Source organism: Panthera tigris, chromosome C1, assembly GCF_018350195.1.
Source record: "Panthera tigris isolate Pti1 chromosome C1, P.tigris_Pti1_mat1.1, whole genome shotgun sequence".
NCBI lineage: Eukaryota > Metazoa > Chordata > Mammalia > Carnivora > Felidae > Panthera > Panthera tigris.
The window spans coordinates 103,046,439-103,068,007 of NC_056667.1; the positions used below are offsets into that span (position 1 = coordinate 103,046,439).

The 21,569-nt window shown below is 38.9% G+C and overlaps 1 protein-coding gene and 1 non-coding gene across 3 annotated transcripts in view; one reads left to right on the top strand and one right to left on the bottom strand.

The window, feature by feature from the left end:
- Positions 1-21,569, top strand: part of LOC102964283 (Golgi pH regulator) — a 59,234-nt gene that overhangs the window by 1,232 nt on the left and 36,433 nt on the right. The window contains exons 2-7 of one of the 2 annotated variants that reach the window (XM_007092565.3): positions 7,372-7,431; positions 8,389-8,492; positions 12,987-13,093; positions 13,529-13,630; positions 19,498-19,618; positions 20,525-20,605. In XM_007092565.3, the coding sequence (XP_007092627.1) occupies positions 7,372-7,431; positions 8,389-8,492; positions 12,987-13,093; positions 13,529-13,630; positions 19,498-19,618; positions 20,525-20,605 (575 nt within the window). The remainder of the gene's footprint in view (positions 1-7,371; positions 7,432-8,388; positions 8,493-12,986; positions 13,094-13,528; positions 13,631-19,497; positions 19,619-20,524; positions 20,606-21,569) is intronic. The other variant, XM_042993955.1, reaches the window with a different exon arrangement.
- LOC122241603 lies at positions 19,864-19,998 on the bottom strand. The gene has a single exon (XR_006221844.1). It is a non-coding gene; the product is annotated as a U4 spliceosomal RNA (small nuclear RNA).

A 21,569-nucleotide genomic window follows, 5' to 3' on the forward strand; every position in this document is an offset into this window, starting at 1 on the left:
GTTCCTTTTGAGGGTTTAAGGGAAACTGAATCTTTGATCCAGTTTTCCTATTGCTTCATCCTAATGGTTCTGTCTTTGGAATGGAGCATCGTCCTTGTCTCTTGAAAAACTTTAATTACAACATTTCGGAAATTATGAAATGAGGAATGCCCTAATAAGATAACTTTTTATTTAAAAAAATTTTTTTAACGTTTATTCATTTTTTTGATAGAGACAGAACGCGAGTGGGGGAGGGGCAGAGAGAGAGGGAGACACAGAATCTGAAGCAGGCTCCAGGCTCTGAACTGACAGCACAGAGCCCTACACGGGGCTCGAACTCACGGACCATGAGATCATGACCTGAGCTGAAGTTGGATGCTCAACCGACTGAGCCACCCAGGCGCCCCACTATAACTTTTTATTTTAAAATTCACTATTCTTTATATGGTTTTCATAATTGGTTTATTGGTTGCATAATATTCAAATACATTGATGCACAAAAATCTGGACCTATAATTCTCTTTTCTAACTTTTCTTAGGCTTTTCTAATTGTCCCTTTGTGACAATTCAGGTTTATTTTTAGCTCTACTACCAACTCAAGAAAAATGACAATATTTCAGTAGCATTTTTTTTTCTTTACTCAATTTTTTTTTTACTCAATTTTTAAAAAAAGTGAGTGAAGAAATTGGCATTGCATTGTAGCCTTTAAGATTTTTAACACGGATATAATTGATAAATTGAAGCAAGAAAGTGGCTTTCTGATATTTTACATCATATACTTTCACACATGCATTCATATGCAATATTAAATATTTAATGCTCTTTATAAACGAGGAACTAAGACCAAAGAATCATTTGTGTAGACTGTTGTCTGTCCATTTTTTATGTGGCTACTTCATTATTTTGGTATCAGTAAAAATGTCACTTTAGAAAGACTTTTCCTGACTCCCTACCCCATCACAATAGCACCCATTCCAGCCACCTTCTGTCTCATTTTCCTGTTTATTTTCTTCTTAGCCTCTATCACTATTATTTGTGTGTTTGTTAGATATAAACTTCTTGAGGTTCTGGATTTTCTCTTTCTTGTTCTATGCTGTATTCCCCAGCATCTAAATCAGCTGCTGATGCATAGAGGCCTAGTAAATATTAGTTACCTTAGAAATACCTCTTCCTCATTTTTTCCTGTTTTGTATGACCTGAAAGATTTATTTAAAATGAAGTTTCGGGGAGCCTGACTAGCTCAGTCGATAGAGCATGCAACTCTTGATCTCAGGGTCGTGAGTTCGAGTCCCATGTTGGGTGTGGAGCCTACTTAAAATAAATAAATGATAACATGAAGTCTGAAATAGTTCTTTTTCTTGACTTTAACCAGGTGTTTGTTCCATTCCCCTCATCATTTCTGAATCTTTGTCAGTCCTCAAAGCCCCTTTTCCAGCCTCATCTCTTAAACTCTTGGCAGATAACCTTGCCTCCCACTGTATCAATAAAAGTGAGGAAAAAAGATCTGATCTCCTTCTACACCGTAGGTCTTAATCTAAGCAGTTAATGTATGTCTACAACCATTTCCAGCTGCTTTCCTCCCTGGTCAGAAAAAAAAGGTGCCCGCTGCTCCTTTTTAAGGACATCCTCTCTACCTGTGCCTTTGATCTTAGAGCAGCTTTATTGTGGTTAAAAGCACAAGGTTTGGAATCAGTCACAGACTTCAGGTTCAATCCTGATTTTGACAATTACTAAATGAATTAACTTCTGTAAACCTCAGGTTTCTGTGAAATGAGGATAATGACACATACCGTAGGTTTTTATGATTTCATGAGATTACAATGCTAAGAATTTAGAGTTCCTGGAATATAGTACATGGTCAATAAAGGATAGTTGCCGCTAATCACAATAAATCATTAATACCTTCAATTCAGTTTCCCTATATGCATCTTTGCCACAAGTATTTTCACCACATAATTGATTGACCGTAAGGCAATTTTGCTGTAAAAGATAAACTTACAAAAATAAAACGGGACATTCATTTAAAAGGACATCATAAAAAAAAATAAAAAAATAAAAGGACATCATAAAACATGAAAAATGGCTAACAAAATTAAATAGAGCTTATTGTGAGATATAAAATATTTGAATACATCCAAAATGTGTAACATAGCACACTTGGCAATACTAGGCAAATAAATGATTTCATTTTGTGGATTGTACCCTAAGCACTATCTTCAGTATTTCATTCATAGCATTATACGTGTTTTTTGGGTTTTTTTTTTTTTTTTTTTTTGCTTGTTGATTCGTCTCCTCATTTGGTATTACATATTTTTGTTTTTCCTCTAAAATTTCTTCTTTCATTTGTCAGTTTCCAAATACCGGGATGTATATTTATAACTGATCTTTTCATTGAACCCTGAATGCCTTCCTCACTGTTATTTGTTCTTGGTGCACGGCCACATATCCGCCGATGGATGGATCAAGGTTCTACAGTCAGTGTGGGTACAAAACTGTGTCACTGTATAGACCATTCTGAGGGCTATATATATGAATTATATATATTTATATATAATATAAAAATGGAGGTATTGCATCGATGGAGAAATGAGCCAAACTGATAACTTGCTGTTGTCTTTTACAGCAAAACTGCCTTATGGCATATTAGTTACACAGCAGAATGTTTGCAGCAAAACTGCTTGTGGCCAAGATGGAAATACCAGATGCAACAACTCCTCCTCTAGTGTCCCATCAGTTCCTTCTCGCGTGTTTATCCCCTTACTCTACTCCTCTCTTCCCCTTGACCTATAAACTTTCTCTTTCCCCACATTTGTCCTTAGGCTACTATCTAATGTTTTCTCTTTTCCAGCCTTTTTTGAGCAGTCAGAATTTTTTTGTGTTGTTTTTTTAATTGAAGTATAGTTGATACATAATGTTACTTTGGTTTCAGGTGTACAAAAGAGAGCATGGTGATTGCACCAGTCTGGGAGTTCTGCTGTGCTACCATCTGTCACCATGCATTGCTATCACAGTACCATTGGCTATATTCCCTCGGCCGTATCTTCATCCCTGTGACAGTCGTTCCATAACCGGAAGCCTGTATTTCCCATTCCCCGTCACCCATCCAGTGCATCCCCCCACTCCCTCCTATCTGGCAGGCTTTAGTTTGTTCTATGAATTTATGGGTCTGTTTCTGCTTTTTGTTTGTCTTGTTTTTTCGGATTCCACATATAAGTGAAATCATATGGTATTTGTCTTTCTCTGACTTAATTTCACTTAGCCTCATACCCTCTAGGTCTATATGTGTTGTCGCAAATGGCAAGATCTCGTCCTTTTTATGGCTGCATAACATTCCACAGTGTGTGTGTGTGTGTGTGTGTGTGTGTGTGTGTGTGTGTGTGCGCGCGCGCGCGCGCGCGCGCGCGCGCACCACATCTTCTTTATCCATTCATCTATCTGTGGATCCTGGGGTTTGTAAATAATGCTGCAATAAACATGGGAGTGCATATATCTTTGAATTAGTGTTTTTGTTTTCTTTGGGTAAATACCCAATAGTAGAATTAATGGATCCTATGGAATTTCTGTTTTTAATTTTTTAAGGAACCTCCATACCATTTTACACAATTTACTTTCCCAGCAATAGTGCACAAGAAGGGTTCCTTTTCCTCCACATCCTTGCCATCACTTGTTATTTCTTGTCTTTTTAACAGTAGCCATTCTTACAAGTATAAGGTGATATCTTGTTGTGGTTTTAATTTGCATTTCCCTTAAAAAAAATTGCATTTCCTTGATGATTAGTGAGGTTGAGCATTTTTTCATGTGTCTGTTGGCACATGTCTGTATGTTTTCTTTGGGAAAATGTCCATTCAGGTCTTCTGCCCATTTTTAATTGGATTATTTGCCTTTCGGATGTTGACTTGTATAAATTACTTACATATTTTGGATATCAACCCCTTATCAGATTTATCATTTGCAAATATCTGCTCCCATTCAGTAGGTTGTCTTTTTGTTTTGTTCGTGGTTTCCTTTGCTGTCCAAAATCTTTTTTTGATGTGGTCCCAATAGTTTATTTTGATTTTTGTTTCCTTTGCCTGAGGAGACCTATCTAGATAAATGTTGCTAAGGCCAATGTCAAAGATTACTGCCTGTGTTTTCTTCTAGGAGTTTAATAATCTCAGTCTCAAATTTAGGTCTTTAATCCATTTTGAGTTTATTTTTGTGTAGGGTATATGAAAGTGGTCCAGTTTCATTCTTTTGCATATGGCTGTCCAGTTTTCCCAGCACCGTTTATTGAAGAGTCTGGCTTTTCCCCACTGTATATTCTTGCCTCCTATGTCGTAGATTAATTGACCATATAAGCTAGGGTTTATTTCAGGGCTCTGTATTCTGTTCTATTGATCTATATGTCTGTTTTCGTACTGGTACCATACCGTGTTGATTACTACAGCTTTGTAGTCTATCTTGAAATGTGGAATTGTGATACCTCTAGCTTTGTTCTTCTTTCTCAAGATTGTTTTGGCTGTTCAAGGTCTTTTGTGATTCCAAACAAATTTTAGTATTATTCTGGTTTTGTGAAAAATGCTGTTGGTATTTCTCATTCTTGGCTCTCGCTAGGTTAATTTGTGTTCATTGTCTCCCTTGCCTTACCCTTTTCACCCCCAGCCCACCTGCAGTCTGGTTCCTGCCCCCATTTCACTATTCAAACTGTTTTCCTTAAGGTCAGCATTGACCTTCAAGTTAACCAAATCCTTTGAACAATATTCAGTCCTGGTTTTATTGTCCCTCTGCTTCATTTAACACTCCTTCAAACTCTGTTCCCTTGGTTTCAGGATACTCCACTCTCCTGGTGTCTAGTCTCTGTCCACTCTTTCTCTGTCTCCCTCCTGCTCTCTTCTCCCCATTCCTACCCTCCACCGTTTCTTCTTGCCATGTTGCTCTTCTCACTGTACATACTATTCCTGGGTGATCTCACATACTTAGATGGTTTTAACTCAGGTGTATCTGAGCTCTGCCTTTATAATCTCTTCTGTGTTGACCTGGATGGCCCTCAGGCACTTAGCAAGTGAACTCCTCTCCTAATATCCCAGCCTAGTTCCCAGACCTTTTATTTATCCAATATTCTTTATATAAGTTGGGTGGCCTCAATCTTCATTGTGTATTCCAGACAAGTCAAGCTTTATTCCTCCCTGCAGATTTAACCTTCTAAGTACTCAAATCGATTGCCTCCTCTCGAGCAACCAGTGTCTTCATTCAGGCCTTTATCATCTATCATCTGGACTGCTGCAGCAACCTTCTATAAACTTTCTCTTTCTACAGTGTTGTTTCCTTCAAATCCACGTGGCCACCAAAGTGCTCCATATAAAACAAACCGGGCCATGTCTTTGCCCTATTAAAATAGGACTCATCACCTATAGACTACAAGCTCCTTCGGGTAGCCTTTAGGACTCTGACTCATTGGTCTCCTGCTCCTCCTAAGTCTCATTTTTAACTGCTTCCTTCTCTGAATTTTATCTTCCGGCAGCACCCAATCATGTGTTGTATATACCCATGTATATTCCCAGGATACTCCCATGTATATACCATGCTATTTTCTCACTTCTGTGCCTGTCCTCCTATTCTTTCCTACGTGGAAGGAAAGCCCAGTCTTCCTACCTCCATCCCCTGTCTTTTACCTGCATATTGCTTTTTTTCATCCTTTAAGAGAGTAGTCGTTTAATAGTTTAGGGGTGGTAGAAACCTTGGACTATGTGATAAATACCTTAGAACCTCTGCCTAGAAAAATACATATAATCCCCAAATTTGCACATGATACAGGTTTTAACCCTGAATTAAAACCTTCTTCAACTAAGATATTCCCCAGAAAATCCACCCTAACTCCTTACATGATCTCCCTCTTCCATATTCTTTTACATATGTGTATATTTCTTTCCTCGCACGTCCCATGTGACATTGTAATTACTTACTTAGTGTCTTCACCACTTATACTTCAAACTCCTTGAGGGTGGTGACTGTCTTACTCATCTTTGTATCCCCAGCACTTAGCACAGCACATTGAAGTTGTCACCAAAAAATTGAGGCTTAGTGTTCAAGAACAAACCACCTTTCACTATGGACCATCTATCCGTTCAGCAGACTTTAATGGAGAGTCTGCCATGTGCCAGGCATTGTACAGGGTGCTGAAAATACAGATTGACATTCAAACATCCTTGTCGTCACGGAGCTTACAGTCTAATGTCTAAGAAAGTGTGATTAAATTAGACATTACAAAACTGTGTGGCAAGTCCTTTGGAAATACAGGGTAGAATAGGATTATATAAAAAGAGCAACTTACCGTTAAGAGGTCAGAGCCAGCCTTCCAGAGGTTCTAAGAATTAAGACCTGTAAGGACTAGAGAGAAGTTCCGGTCAGAGGACAATGTCCATAGAAATCTTGATATGAAAGAAGAATATTGTGTCCAAAGAACCATAAGCAGTTTCATGTGGCTGAAAATGTGAGTTTGGTGGGTAGGAGTGACACAACAAGAGGCTGGAGGAGTCTTCTAAACCATGCTCAAGAGTTCACACTTCCTTCTGAAGTTGGTGGGAAGGCATAAAAGAATTTTATTCTTAAAGTTCTTAACCCATATAAGAGGGGTTATGGGGCACCTGTTGGCTAAGCCAGTAGAGCATCTGACTCTTGGTATCTGGGTCGTGAGTTCAAGCCCCATGTAGGATGTAAAGATCACTTTAAGAAAAATAAACTGTTTAAAAAAAAAAAGGGGAGTTGTATCAGTGTGTGTATGTAGCAAAGGTTCTGTTCACCAGTGAAAAACAGACCAGCTTTTGGAGCACTGAACAGGGCTGTCTTGTGGCTACGATCTCTGATGCCAGCTTGAACCAAAACTGAAACCATTGAAGTGGGATCCTTCAATCTCTTGGCTTTATACTGAGATGAAAACCACTTTATGTGGATTAGGCAGGATTGCGGAGAGGCTAAGAAAGCTCCACGAGAGAAAAGACATTAAAAAACCAGTTTTTCTACCTTTTTTTTTTTTTTATTTTAACTCCTTTCCCATAAAGTTTTGGTTTTTCGAGATACTTGCAAACAGGGATCTAATATAAGAAGCAAGTATCACTGGTTTCTGTTTTTGTTTGCCAGCATCTCTGGCTAAAATGGTAATCATAAGATTACAGGAAAAAATATTTTATTTTTGCCTAACTTAAACAATGTTCTAAAACATGGATAACTTCAAAAATTGAAGAGCATTTTAACATCCTCTCCCAATGTTATGGACTTGACATAAGTGGATCTTGTCTTTAATCTCTGAGATAAGTTAATTGTCTGTTTAGCAGACCTTTTATCATAAAATAGTCTGTATTAGGCATTTCTCAAAACATGACGTATATTGACAATTCGATTTTCTTTCTCCTCCAGATACTTTTCTTTGGATTTGGATGGCTTTTCTTCATGCGCCAACTGTTTAAGGACTATGAAGTAAGAAGATATCATTTTGGTTATACTACTCTATGTATTTAGATTGTTTTAAAATGGGCGAGTAAAATGCCTCTGTTCAAGAAAGGTCATGTTCACTTCCAAGATAGGGAGTTTTGGCCAAATGAGTACTATATAATTCTTAAATTGGAGAATATGATTTAAGTTTAGTTGATTTTTTTTTTTTTAAAGCGAGTCATATGTAGCCTAGGAGCAAGAACTGTCATGTCTTAGTAATATCAGTATACAGAACAATAGCAGATACTTTTTGGAAGAGAATTTAACTTACGTCTCATAAATGTTCCCATTAGTTTGGGTATCTGACCTTCAGTGTTAATGACCAATCTTACATCCTAAGTTAATACCAAAATGCTAAGGCTGATCTGGTTCTTAAGTCTTGAATTCATAGAAGCACCAGCTTAGACTGGACATTTCCTAATTAATCCTCATTTAGTAGTAAGCTCAATGGCTGTGGACTAATTTTAGATCATTTCTAGGATGTTCACCGTTAAACCTCCCCCAGGGAGTTTGGGGTTGTTGTCTGAAAGAGCCCAGGATTCTAGAGATTCTGCTTTGCTCAAGAAGGCCTCCCAGGGGAGGTTCCAAAACTGGTCCAAGGCCTGCAGAGTGTTGAAGAAACCCTTTTAGTATGAACCTACATATATGTGTACATCTGTCCATTTTTTTGATCAGTGTGCATCATGAATTCCAAGTGCTACTTCTGACCCTGTCACTTCATCTTGTGCTTTAAATTCTCCATCCACAAGATGATGATAAAAGTGCGTCATGATTTAGAAATACTACCTACTTCCATCTGTTTCTTTAGCTCCAAGAAAGTTGCTATTGCCCTGTTTCCAGTGATTTAAGAATTTCTTCTTTGTCAGACTTGTGACCAGAAGATTATCAATTCAATATTTCGCACAAGGACATGACTTGTATTCTGTATTTGACTTTTAATAGGTACGTCAATATGTGGTACAGGTGATCTTCTCTGTGACTTTCGCATTTTCGTGCACCATGTTTGAGCTCATCATCTTTGAAATCTTAAAAGTATTGAATAGCAGGTGAGTGAGTACTAATTAGCTCTTCTCATGAAGAGACCTGTAAGATTTCTTTATGGTAGAAGACTTACCTGAATCCCATAGCTGAAAAAATTCTACCATGCAGTTAGTTTAGTCTCAGTAACTATAAGAATCCTAGCAAATATGGGTCCCAGCCACCTGGTAGCTGGTTTGACACAGACCATGAGAAATAGGGAAAAAGAAATCTGACCATTAGCTCTGAGCTCATTGAGAATGAGGCTGTGAGAGAGAGCCTAGGTCCCAGGCTACACTCCTAGAACTTTTATTGTTCTGAGGCTGCTCTTTGAATCCTGGTAATGGCCTTTCACATTACTGTGCTAATGAAAAAAAAATCTCTACCTGAAAAGATCAGAATTCCTCAGTTAGTTCTGTATGGGCTTCTCTGAAGTCTGAACTCCAGCTCTCACTACCTTTGTTGATTTCACAGGCCTGGTCAAGTCTGATTGAATTTAAAGTCTTCTTTAAAGCGTTTTTAAAAAGCAACTCCTATTCCTCTCCAAATAACAGACATGTTGTTTGTTATAGTCCAAAGTATTTCTTGTTAAACAGGAAGCTTGGGGTTTTTTAGGCCGTTGTGTGTAGAGTAGATCAGCTATTCTGTGTTGACCTGTGTAGTTTTTATCACTGCATGGAAAAATCTTTCAAGAATAAGGTGGCATTTGACTCTGTAGTCAGGAATCGGTGCTGAGCTAAGCTGTATAACTTGTTTCAGACTCCTGGCACTTGAGACTTAGACTGTATTCTCAGATTCCTTTGAGAATCAGAGTTGATAATTAATGTCTCTTGATAGGTAAATTAAAAGCTTATCGTATGATAAAACAAGAGTATGTTCTGCCTCTTCTATTAAACTAGTTCTTCAAACCTTTTTTGGATGAGCAAGATACAGATCCTGTGACTATCAAGAATAGACCAGTGTTCTTTAACTTAAAAATTACTAAATTTTATTATCACAAGCTGGAACTTTCACTGCTATCTAACTAGAGGCCGGTAAGTTGTTCTATAATGGACCAGATAATATTTTAGGCTCCACAGCTTATGTGGTCTCCATCACAACTCCTCAGCTCTGCTGCTGTGGAATGAGAGCACCCATAGGCGATGAATAAACAAATTCATGGCTGTGTTCATGGCTGTGTAGTATGGCTGTGTTCCAATAAAATCTTACTTATAAAAGCAGGTGTCTGGCAGGCCATAGTTTGCTGACTACTGATCTAAGTGCCAAAAGAAAAGACTGTGCCTCAGATATTTTCTAAAACCAAAATTGTTTTTGGTAGATGATGTCCCCACTTTTCACTCATTTATAATTAATCCATACAGGAAGACCTTTAACTCAGTTACTTTGACGTATAGTTCTTAAATAGTTTATCTTAAAGAATATAGGAAGTTGCATTGCTAAAATCTGGTTGTTCTTTGGGTGCTTTTGGGGGGGTTGGGTTTGTGTAAACTAAGACATGTTCACTTACCCCTATTTCTTTCATGCTAACATTTGGCTCTACTATGTCACAGAAATATGGGCCTTGATTATGTATTATATTGGTGTGTTGACTGCGTTCAGAAGTTTTCAAAGGAAAATCTTGGCCCTAACCAAGAGTATTTTTTGACTCCCCTCTAAGCAGAAGTGGTATTGTCTCCTATTCAAATATATAATCTTGTTAGGATCCTCAATTTTTCTAAGAGAATGTCATTTTACTCTTGGCTCATATAACAGTTAAAACATGCGGTTCACTTTTAATTGGCAATATGTGTCATCCTTGTCATTTCAAACTGTCTCCTGATGCTTTTAGAAGTTGAGCTGAAATACTAAGTACAATTGCCCAGAGAATGTGCAGCGTCTTTGTTTCTCTAGATGCTGTAACAGTGGGTTAATCCAGAGCAGTAAAAAGCTGTCTGTATATATAGACTAAATGATATTGGCATTTTGTAGTGTAGCTTTTAATGAATAGCTCTTTATTTTATGATACCCGCCCCCTGTACTAAGGAGAAATGGTAAGGAACAGCCCAGTGAAACTGATTTTGACCTTTCTCTTGAAAGGATGTTGTTGAAGACATTGTTAATTGCCCTCACATTGTCTTCTTTAGGAAATCTTTGGAGAAATTTCATTACAGTCTTGGTAATAATTTCAGTAATAGTTATGCTTCCTTGAAGCAATTGTTTTTTCCCGTAGCACTGTCACTTGTTTAACTGATCAAATTTTCTATTTGATGTCGACCATTAGAAAGCTTAAAGCTAAATTTATGATCCACTCATGTAAGTTTCCAGAATCCTATGGTTTGCATTTTCAAAACTGTCATCAGGCCTAGCCTGCTTTTTTACCTATCTTTTCCCATGTTTTTCCTTTCTTTTCCTACTTACAGTTTATTTCATCATTCTGTATTTTATATATCCTCATAAACCACTTAACCACTAAACTTTTTGAAACAAGGCCCAAGTGTAAGTTCAAAAATCAATAAATACAAACGACACTATCAAGAAAGTAAACAGACAACCCAAGAATGAGGAAAAAATTTTTATAAATCACTTGAAAGAGACTTCAATCTAGTATATATAAAGAACTGTTGGGGCGCCTGGGTGGCTCAGTCGGTTGGGTGTCCGACTTCAGCTCAGGTCACGATCTCGCGGTCCGTGAGTTCGAGCCCCGTGTCGGGCTCTGGGCTGATAGCTCAGAGCCTGGAGCCTGCTTCAGATTCTGTGTCTCCCTCTCTCTCTGCCCCTCCCCTGTTCATGCTCTGTCTCTCTCTGTCTCAAAAATAAATAAAACGCTAAAAAAAAAAAAAAAAGAACTGTTAATAGTTTAATAATAAAAAGACACATTGATAAAGAACAAAGGATCTGAATAGGCATTTCTCCAAATAAGATACAGATGCCCAATAAGCACGTGAAACGACACTCAATGTCATTAGCCATTTGAGAGGAAATGCCAGTCAAAACCATAATGAGCTACCACTTAACACCCATCAGTGTGGCTATAATCAAAAAGACAGTAACAAGTGTGGGCGAGGCTGTGGAGAATTTGTGGAGAACCCTAGCATTCTTCCTGGGGAGAATGTAAAATGGTGCAGCCACTCTGGAAAATAGTGGCAGTCCTCAAAAAATTAAATAGTAATCATATGACCCAGCAATTCCACTCCTCAGTATAAATATAAAAAGAAATGAAACGTGTCCACACAAAAGTTTGTACACAAATGATCATAGCATCACTGTTTATAATAATGGGGTGCCTGGGAGGCTCAATCGGTTAAACGACTGACTTTGGCTCAGGTCATGATCTCACCGTTCGTGGGTTTGAGCCCCACATCGGGCTCTGTGCTCACAGAGCTGTGCTGTGAGCACAGAGCCTAGAGCCTGCTTTGGATTCTGTGTCTCTCTCTCTCTGCCCCTCCCCCACTTGTGCTCTGTCTCTCAGTGTCTCTCAGAAATAAATAAATGTTAAAAATTTTAGAAAAAAATAGCTTACAAGTAAAACAATCCAAATGTCCCACAACTAATGAATGAGAAAACAAAATGTGGCATATCCATACAGTTGAATGAATGTTATTTAGCCATAAACAGAAATGAAGTATTGATAGATGGCATAGCATGCAAAGTGAAAGAAACCAGACACAAGACCATATACTGTATGATTCCATTTATATGAAATTTCCACAATAGGTAAATCCATAGCGACTTAAAGTAGATTGGTGGTTTCCTAAGGCTGGGGCAGTTGAGAGGAAAGGAGAGCTAATGGGAATAGAGTTTCATTATGGAGTGATGAAATGTTCTAAAGTGTGTTGTGATGGCTGCCAACTCTGTGAGTATCCTAAAACCATTGGATTATTAATGGGTGAGTTATATCTTAAAGGGGTGAATTATATCTCAATAAATTTGTCATTTAAAAAATGTCCACAGTAGAGGATTGGGCAAAATGGGTGAAGGGGAGTGGGAGATACAGGCTTCTGATTATGGAATGTGTAAGTCATGGGAATACAAGGCATAGCATTAGAAAAGTCCTAAAAATATTTTAGTCAGTTAATAAAATACAGTTTATAAGCATTAAAGTAGTCATGAAAATCAAATGTTTATTTATATTGAAGATACATAAGAAATATTTATGTCTTTATAGCACATATTACCATTAATATTTATTTTCTCTTAATTCTTATGAGCCTCCCAGTGGTAAGAGAAACAATAGCCATTCTACCAGTGCTAGTATATGTTAATAGGTTATTATACACTGCCTACGAATGTAACTAGAGCATTAACATTCTCATTTGAATAGGTAAAATTCTTAGGAAGTTAGGATGGTCATATATACCTTTCAGAACTGTATAATCTATTCTTTAACCTCTATAAACAAGCAGACCATAACAGCCTACTTGACTGATTGGATGGGATATATCTGGTATTGAGTTCAAAGAGCAAGAGATCTTTCGGAAGACTAAAGAGAGTGGAAGTTGCTGCCTCCTTCCCCTCTTAGCCATATTCTTTTATACTCATTTCAGTTCCCGTTATTTTCACTGGAAAATGAACCTGTGCGTAATCCTTCTGATCCTGGTGTTCATGGTGCCTTTTTACATTGGCTATTTTATTGTGAGCAACATCCGACTATGTGAGTATCTGTAAACGTGAGTATTTTACCTGCTCATGTCAGCACGTCGATTGAGACAAGGATTCGTGGGGACTGAGGCTGTGGAGAGTTTCATTTCTGTATTACTCTCAGTAACTACTGTTGTTTGGGGGTGCCCCACACCAGCATCTTTAAAAAGTAGGCATAAAATCAATGTTGAATGAATAATTAAGCCACCTGTGTGGCCACAACTATCTTTCTGTTTCTACTGTTCTGTCTCCCCTAACCCACATCTTAATTCAGCCAAATTCCTCTTGCGACGATAAATACGCTTTCTCTAAAAATGGTATTATTCCATCATTTCTTTGCCAAGTGGACAAGCCAGTCAAATAGTAGTTAGTATGATTCCATAGCTGGAAGTAGAGCAAGCTCTCTAATGTGGATCCATTTAACCTTAGTCTTTCTCCTCCTCCTTAGTGCATAGGCAGCGACTGCTCTTCTCCTGTCTCCTGTGGTTGACCTTCATGTACTTCTTCTGGAAACTAGGAGACCCATTTCCCATTCTCAGCCCGAAACATGGTGAGCGAATATGTGACAGGGAGAGGGAAATAATTGTTTACCATTTTCTAATTTTGAAAAACAATAACTTTTTTAAAAGTTCTGGGGCGCCTGGGTGGTTCAGTCGGTTAAGTGTCCGACTTCAGCTCAGGTCATGATCTCACGGTCCGTGAGTTCGAGCCCCGCGTCGGGCTCTGTGCTGACAGCTCAGAGCCTGGAGCTTGCTTCAGATTCTGTGTCTCCCTCTCTCTCTGACCCTCCCCCGCTCATGCTCTGTCTCTCTCTGTCTCAAAAATAAATAAACATTAAAAAAAATTTTTTTTAAAAGTTCTGATTATGGGAAATATAGCAAGTTATTTCTCTAAAAACGATCTGCTTTGAACTGACCTTCCCTTCGTCCTAGGAAGTCTCAGTGCTGGCTTTGGAAAGAAACTACCTCTATGATTTTAGAGCAGGAGTTTTTCACCTTAGGTTGGTGAATGAACTTCAAGAGAGTAAGGGGTAGGAAAATTTGTCTTCCAACTTAAAACTCCATGGGGCGACTGGGTGGTTCAGTAGGTTAAGCGTCCGACTTCGGCTCAGATCATGATTTTGTGGTTTGTGAGTTTGAGCCCTGCGTCAGGTTCTGTGCTGACAGCTCAGAGCCTGGAGCCTGCTTCGTATTCTGTGTCTCACTCTCTTTCTGCCCCACCCCTGCTCATGCTCTGTCTCTCTCTATCTCAAAAATAAATAAAACATTAGAAAAATTTTTTTTGAAAACTCCTGATATTGTATGCAGAAGTACAGGGAAACATTTATGTGTGTGTTTGAAGGCGAAGTACCCATAAGCTTTTATTAGATTCCCAAAGGGGTCTAAGCCCCAAAAGATAAATGACCACTGCTCAGATGATGATAAATATTGTCTTTAAGGAATATATGCATTTTGGGAAAGAGCGGTGACATAAACATTCAAAATTGGTAGGTAAAGAAAAGCTTTCTAGGAATCAGTGTCTCTTCTTACACAAAGAAAGTTCATTTCAAATACAAGAGCAGGGGCATTTGGCTGGCTCAGTGGATAGAGTATGTGACTCTTGATCTTGGGGTCATGAGCTTGAGCCCCAAGTTGGGTGTAGGGCTTACTTAAATAAATAAAAACGTAAAAAAAAAACTCTTTAAATATGAGAGCAGATTATATAGCCGTAATTTCTGTGCTAAAAACCATGAACAATAGTCTCTCAGCTAAAAGTCCTAGTACTTCAGAAATATATATATATGAATCTATCTAAAATAGATTAGCAAGCCCACCTATAATAAATATACTGGCACTTTGATACCAGAGGTTTTAAAAAAATACACATCTATTCATTTCACTCTCCTATTGTATCAGGGTTCTTCTAGCAGAAAACAGAATCTAACTAGTTTAAAGCAGAAAGTGATTTATTACAGAGTATTAGGGAGTTTATACTATTTATAGGAAAGCAGGATGGGCTACCAAAAGCATTCAGATTCTCAGCATGGCATACAGGACCTTCTATGGCCTGACTATTGCTGTCTTTCTCTGTGCCTGTCTCCAGTCCTACCAAATTACTTGAAGTTTTTAGAGCTGTTCTGTCAGCCTCAACATTCCTTGTGGAAAATGCCTTTTCTTTCAGTATTGAATTCCTGTCAGTTCATTCCTCTTAAGATATTTCTGGCCATCATTACAAGGTATGAATTGCTCCCACCTCAATATACTTGACTCCATCAATATACAAAGACTCCATCTTACTGGTCCTTGCATCCCTGGTGTCTAGTATGAAACCTAGCACATAAAGTGTTTAATGCGTGTTTATTGCATTACTGAATGAAAAAAGCAATTTCTGTCTCCCCAAGGTAGTAGATGAGTTTAAGAATATGACATTCTGGATAGGAATTTAGGATTTGCTAATATGATTAACATGTACATGTCCGTGTAGGGAAAGATTTTGGAGTAGAGAGGCCCTGATAATAGAGATCTCATATAAACGGTTTCAAATAAACCCAAGAGGGACAAGAATTCTAAAAGGACCCCAATGCTTACAGTGATAGCACAGGTCACATACAGCCCAGAGAGACTCTGATGCCTGTCTCCAGCTTTCTCCTTGTGAGCAGTCAGTTCACACGACCTGTACAGCCAGACCAGGCCTGAGGGAATATAAAGACCACCACATCTTTTGGATCTTCATCTGTCCTTATTTCTAAATCCTATAGGGATATCCTAAAGAAGCTACTGGGGGGAAGCGCTAGAGAGAGAGTTTCACTTTTAGTCTTTCCTTAGTATTTCCTCCAGGAAATAAGCATTTTGGTTTTATGTCTGAATATTCAGGTGTCTAATTCATTTGACTAAGAGAAGTAAATAGGAAGCAAAGTTTAGGCAATGGATGGGAAGCAGCCAGGCTTACTCTGCCATCGTAGAGCTTGTCCAGGACTGCCCCAACAACCAGTATGGTTCATTGTTGTGGAGACCACAGAAGACTGCAAGACCCAGGCCTTGCCTATCATGAAAAGATGTCCGTGAAAATACTCCTTCATGCAGTGCCTGTACCTAGGAAAGGTGAAAGGCATTCAACAGTGAGAAAGGGTAAGAGAGGCTAAGAAAGTACATGAAGCTAAAAGGAGTCTGTGTGAGCAAATGGCAACAGTTAGATGGCCTTGTGCATGTCACTTCATCAGACTTTCCATCTAGTAGCTAGAAAACAAATAATGATTGACCTTTACTTCATAGAAATGCTAGGATGAAGTCGGTAGTATCTAAACAGTAATTTAAACCAGAAAAAGATATTTAATAAAGGGGCACTACCTTAAAGGGAATAAAAGTAGAGGGGACATTTTTCTAGTTTTTTTACATTTAGTAACCTATATTAATCCCTTGGACTTTTTTATGATACTAGATGATAATTATGTACCCATAGTCAATAAACATCTACTGAACACCTTCCATGTGACAGGCAGTAAGAAAAACAAAGATCAGTAAGGCAGGATTCCTTCCTATAAAGGGGATGTAGGGGTGCCTGGGTGGCTCAGTTAGTTAAGCATCTGACTTCGGCTCAGATCATGATCTTACAGTTCATGGGTTCGAGGCCCGCATCAGGCTCTGTGCTGACAGCTCAGAGCCTGGAGCCTGCTTTGGATTCTGTCTCCCTCTCTTTCTGCCCCTCCTTCTGCCCCTCCTCAGCTCACACCATCTCTGTCTCTGTCCCTCTCTCTTTCTCTCAGTCTCTCGAAAATCAATAAACATTAAAAAAATAGAGGATGTAAAGAATTATGTGGGAAGTAGAATCAACAGAATTTGGATGAGGATTTAGTCATTCATTTAACATTCCACAAATATTTTCTGAGCACCTAGTTTATTGTTAGTGCTGGAGATTCAACCATGAACAAACTAACTAGGTTTCTGCCCTCCAGCAACTTACCCTCTGGCAGGAAGGACTAAACAATAAATATATAAACAATGATTGCTGATCGTGATCATTATCAAAGAGCAAACAGGTTGCTATGGTAGACAACAATGCAAATAAAGATGTCAAATTACATGTAAGCGGTTAGAGTCAGCTTTTCTGAGAAATTATTTAAACTGAGATTTAAAGGACAAGACAAAGGTAGACCCAGCAAGAAGGTGCCAGAGACATTGTGTAAAGCCCTGAGGTAAAAAAGCCTGGTGTAGTCATTAGAGAGTAAGAGACAGAATGGAAACTAGTGGTGTAGATTTTTCTGTCATGGTGACCAGATACTTGATGATGTCATTTTCTAGGATAGGTAATGCAGAAAGGGGAAGATAAGTTGAACTTGAGGTATGTTGAATTTGAAGCGCCTGTGCACATCCAAAGTGATGTTCAGTAGGCAATTGGATACACGAGGTCAGCAATTTAGGACAAAGAATGGATTTAGGAGTCCTCAGGGAGATAACTCCAGAAATCTAAAAAAATCAGGCACCATCGGCTAAATGAATGTCGTTAGATGAATCTGGGGAAAAGCGCAGTACCACCCATGGAAAAATGTATAGACTGAAATGAAAGATTATTTTGGCCCATTATGAACAGAGAAAGACCAAGAAAATACGAGAGAAGTAAAAGGGATAACTGAGGGAAATGGTATGAAAGCCAAGAAAGGAAAATAATTTTAAGTAGCAATGATTCAGTGTCATAAAAGATCAAATAAAGGCAGGATTGGAAATGTCATTGGGTTTTGCAACCAGAAGAAAATTCATGATCATATTATAGTAATGGTTAAGAGCATAGGCTGTGGAGCTACACTGCTTGGGTTTGAAGCCTGACTCTGCCTCTTGCTAGCTGTGTGGCCTTGACAAAATTTACCTCCTCAGTGCTTCCATTTCCTTATCTGTAAAATGAGGTTTTCGATACTGTTTGCCTCATAGAGCTGTAATGAGGAGCAAATGAATTAATACAAGTAGAATGCTTCCACGGTGCCTGGTGCATAACAGGTGCCTGATGAATGTTGCCAATTTTTTATTGCCATTACAATTATTAGTGAAAGCAGTTTCCTTTAGGGTAGGAGAATGGAATGAAAGCTGAATTGCAGCCAGTTGAGGAATAAGTGGAAGTGAAGAAGAGGTAATAGGAAGTGTAAACTCCTTTCAAAAAGCGTGGCCATTAAAGGAAAAATAGAGGATTGGTAACTAGAGGTAAACTCAAGGCCTTAGCCTTCCTTAGGAAAGAGACTTGAAACCGTAGGGAAAGAGCCAGCAAAGAAGGAAAGATTGAAGATGAGAGAGATGACAGGTGATGGAACAGGATTCTGGAGGAGGTAGAAAGGGAATAAGATCAAAGCACATAGAGAAGTCTTAGCTTTGGACACTGTCTTGTTTGAGGGGGACAAGGTGGGAGGATGATTGCAGATGTGAATATAGTAGAGTGAAGGTGGTATAACCAATAACTTCAGTAATGAGGGCATTGGCTAAGGAGAACAAGGATTGAAAAAATGGATTAAACATTATCTGCTAAGGGGGGTGGGGAGAGATGGTTGACCAAGGGCAAGAAAAGGATTCCTCAGGGGGCGCCTGGGTGGCTCAGTTGGTTAAGCGGCCGACTTCGGCTCAGGTCATGATCTCGCAGTCCGTGAGTTCGAGCCCCGTGTCGGGCTCTGTGCTGACGGTCAGAGCCTGGAGCCTGTTTCAGATTCTGTGTCTCCCTCTCTCTGACCCTCCCCCGTTTATGCTCTGTCTCTCTCTGTCTCAAAAATAAATAAACATTAAAAAAAATTAAAAAAAAAAAAAAGAAAGAAAGAAAAGGATTCCTCAGTCGTAGTGTAAGCCATGTTAAGACTGGAGACCTAAATCTGTAATGGCACCAACGTCGGGACGCGTTTTAGCAGTTTTAGCATCTCAGGCACGGGCACAGGGAAGACCGAGTGTCAGATTGATCCAGGATTGGGAGTTTTCATTCATTGAAGTACTCATTCACGTATAGTCAGCTCATTTGTTAGATGCCTTATGTGTATGTATATATATACATATATATATATGTATATATATACACATATATATATATTGACAGTAACTATAGTGCAAAGTGCTACTTTGCAAAGTAAATCTCCAGCAGACTTACTTTGCTGATACATATATTTTTTTTTTTACCAAAGCTTTTACTGAAAGTGTGTTGCTCTGTTAGTGTTCACACTACCTTGAGTAAGCAATCAGTGAGTGTTACTTATAATTATTACTATTACCATCACCCAGTAGATGATTCTAGAAACATGTGAGATATGACAAAAATCAACAGACTTTTATACATTTATTATGGAAGATATACATAATGATAATTAAAATTTGGCTTACATAAGCTGTATGTAACAGTTGATGTTTTTCGTGATGTTTCCTCTCATAGTACATTTGATCTTTATTAGCTGACATTAAGGTGCTTTGATGTTTTTAGGGATTTTGTCCATAGAACAGCTCATCAGCCGGGTAGGTGTGATCGGTGTGACTCTCATGGCTCTTCTTTCTGGATTTGGTGCTGTCAACTGCCCATACACGTACATGTCCTACTTCCTCAGGTAAAGAGAACTTCGTGTCTTTTCTTTCTTCCTATGACTTCATGCATACGTACGTGATATCATGCTGCCATCATTAATACTTAAGTATTAGATCTGTGACACGGACTTTTTATTCTTTCCCTCTGCCCTTATGGGCATTATCCTAGGAGTCTTCCTGAATAAGTCTTATCACTTATATTGTTTGTCCTTATTTGTCCTACATTCACTTATTTTTAAAATGGTTGTTTCACTCAGACCCTCTACCTCCTCTTAAAGGCACATTTCTTGTGGACAGCAGTGCGAGCTAATCCCAACTTCAGTCAATCGCTTCCTCCCAAAAGTAGCACTAATTGTGCCTCGGATAAACCTCATTGGCTACAAGACTGCCCTTGCACAAAGCTTTGCCAAGCTGCAGGCATGCTTACGGATACCTCATAAATGTCACTGGATCAGGGGCTTCTGGGTGGCTCTGTCGGTTGGGCTTCTGACATCAGCTCAGGTCATGATCTCGCCGTTCCCAAGTTCAAGCCCCATGTCAGGCTCTGTGCTGACAGCTCGGAGCCTGGAGCCTGCTTCAGATTCTCTGTCTCCCTCTCTCTCTCTGCCCCTCCCTCGCTCATGAATGTCTCTCTCTCTCAAAAATAAACATTAAAAATATTTTTAAAAAATGTCATTGGATCAGAGCTAAGAAAGACTATATAAGAGAGCCACTTACCTTCCACTACCCTGAGACTGCAAAAAATATTAGCTATAAAACATGGCAACAAAAGGACTCCTGTTTATTATAATCATGTTAATATTCTCTAGAAAGAGGTCCTTCAATTACTGGGTAACAATTGAGGTTTATGTGTTTGTCAGCGGCCTTGGGCATCCTTATGCCCAAGGATGGGGTCCCAAAACATTGCTAACAGTTTGTGCTTATTATAGAAATGTGACTGATGCAGATATCCTCGCCCTGGAACGGCGACTGCTCCAAACCATGGACATGATCATCAGCAAAAAGAAAAGGTAAGATACCAGCACATTAAAAAACCTGTACTCTTGGGGCGCCTCGGTGGCTCAGTCGGTTAAGCGTCCGACTTCAGCTCAGGTCATGATCTCGTGGTCCATGAGTTCAAGCCCCGCGTCGGGCTCTGGGCTAATGGCTCAGAGCCTGGAGCCTGCTTCCAATTCTGTGTCTCCCTCTCTCTCTGCCCCTCCCCCGTTCATGCTCTGTCTCTCTCTGTCTCAAAAGTAAAAATAAATAAACGTTAAAAAACATGTACTCTTAGAATTTCTCAACAAGAAAATGTGACTGTGAATTGATGATAACAGGAAGTTTCATCGTATTCATTTTTACAGTAAGATACCATCAAAGATTTTGAGGTGCCTTGGTGGCTCAGTCAGTTAAGCATCTGACTCTGATTTCGGCTCAGGTCGTGATCTCATGGTTCATGAGCTCAAGCCCCGCATTGGGCTCCACGCACTGACAGTGCAGAGCCTGCTTGGAATTCTCTCTCTTTCCCTTTTTCTCTGCCCCTCCTCAACTCGCTCACTCTCAAAAATAAACTTAAAAAAACAAAAACAAAGACCTAATGTTTAGTCTTGTGTGAATGAAATTTTCAAATTCCATTTATTTCCTGACTTTAATTCTCTTGAGATAAGTTGTTAGAATAACTTCTATAGTTGAAGGTATTCTACATCGATTGGATGCTTTAAAAGTCTGTTGTCCTACATTTTTACAAAACTTGCATGCCTAATTTCAATCTTTTCAACTTCCTTTTCTCCAACTACTTTGAAAAATCCTTCAAGTCTTCTAGCTGTTGTCCTTTGTGTCATTTTTAAGAAGTAGACTTACAGTGTGTGTTTTTTAAGTGGCATTTCTAGAAATCTGTATCATGGTGGGTTAAAGCCTAGGCTCTAGACTCAGACTTTCTGAATTTGAATCCTTGCCGTACGGTTCACAGTGTGGCCTTGAGCGTTACTTCATGTC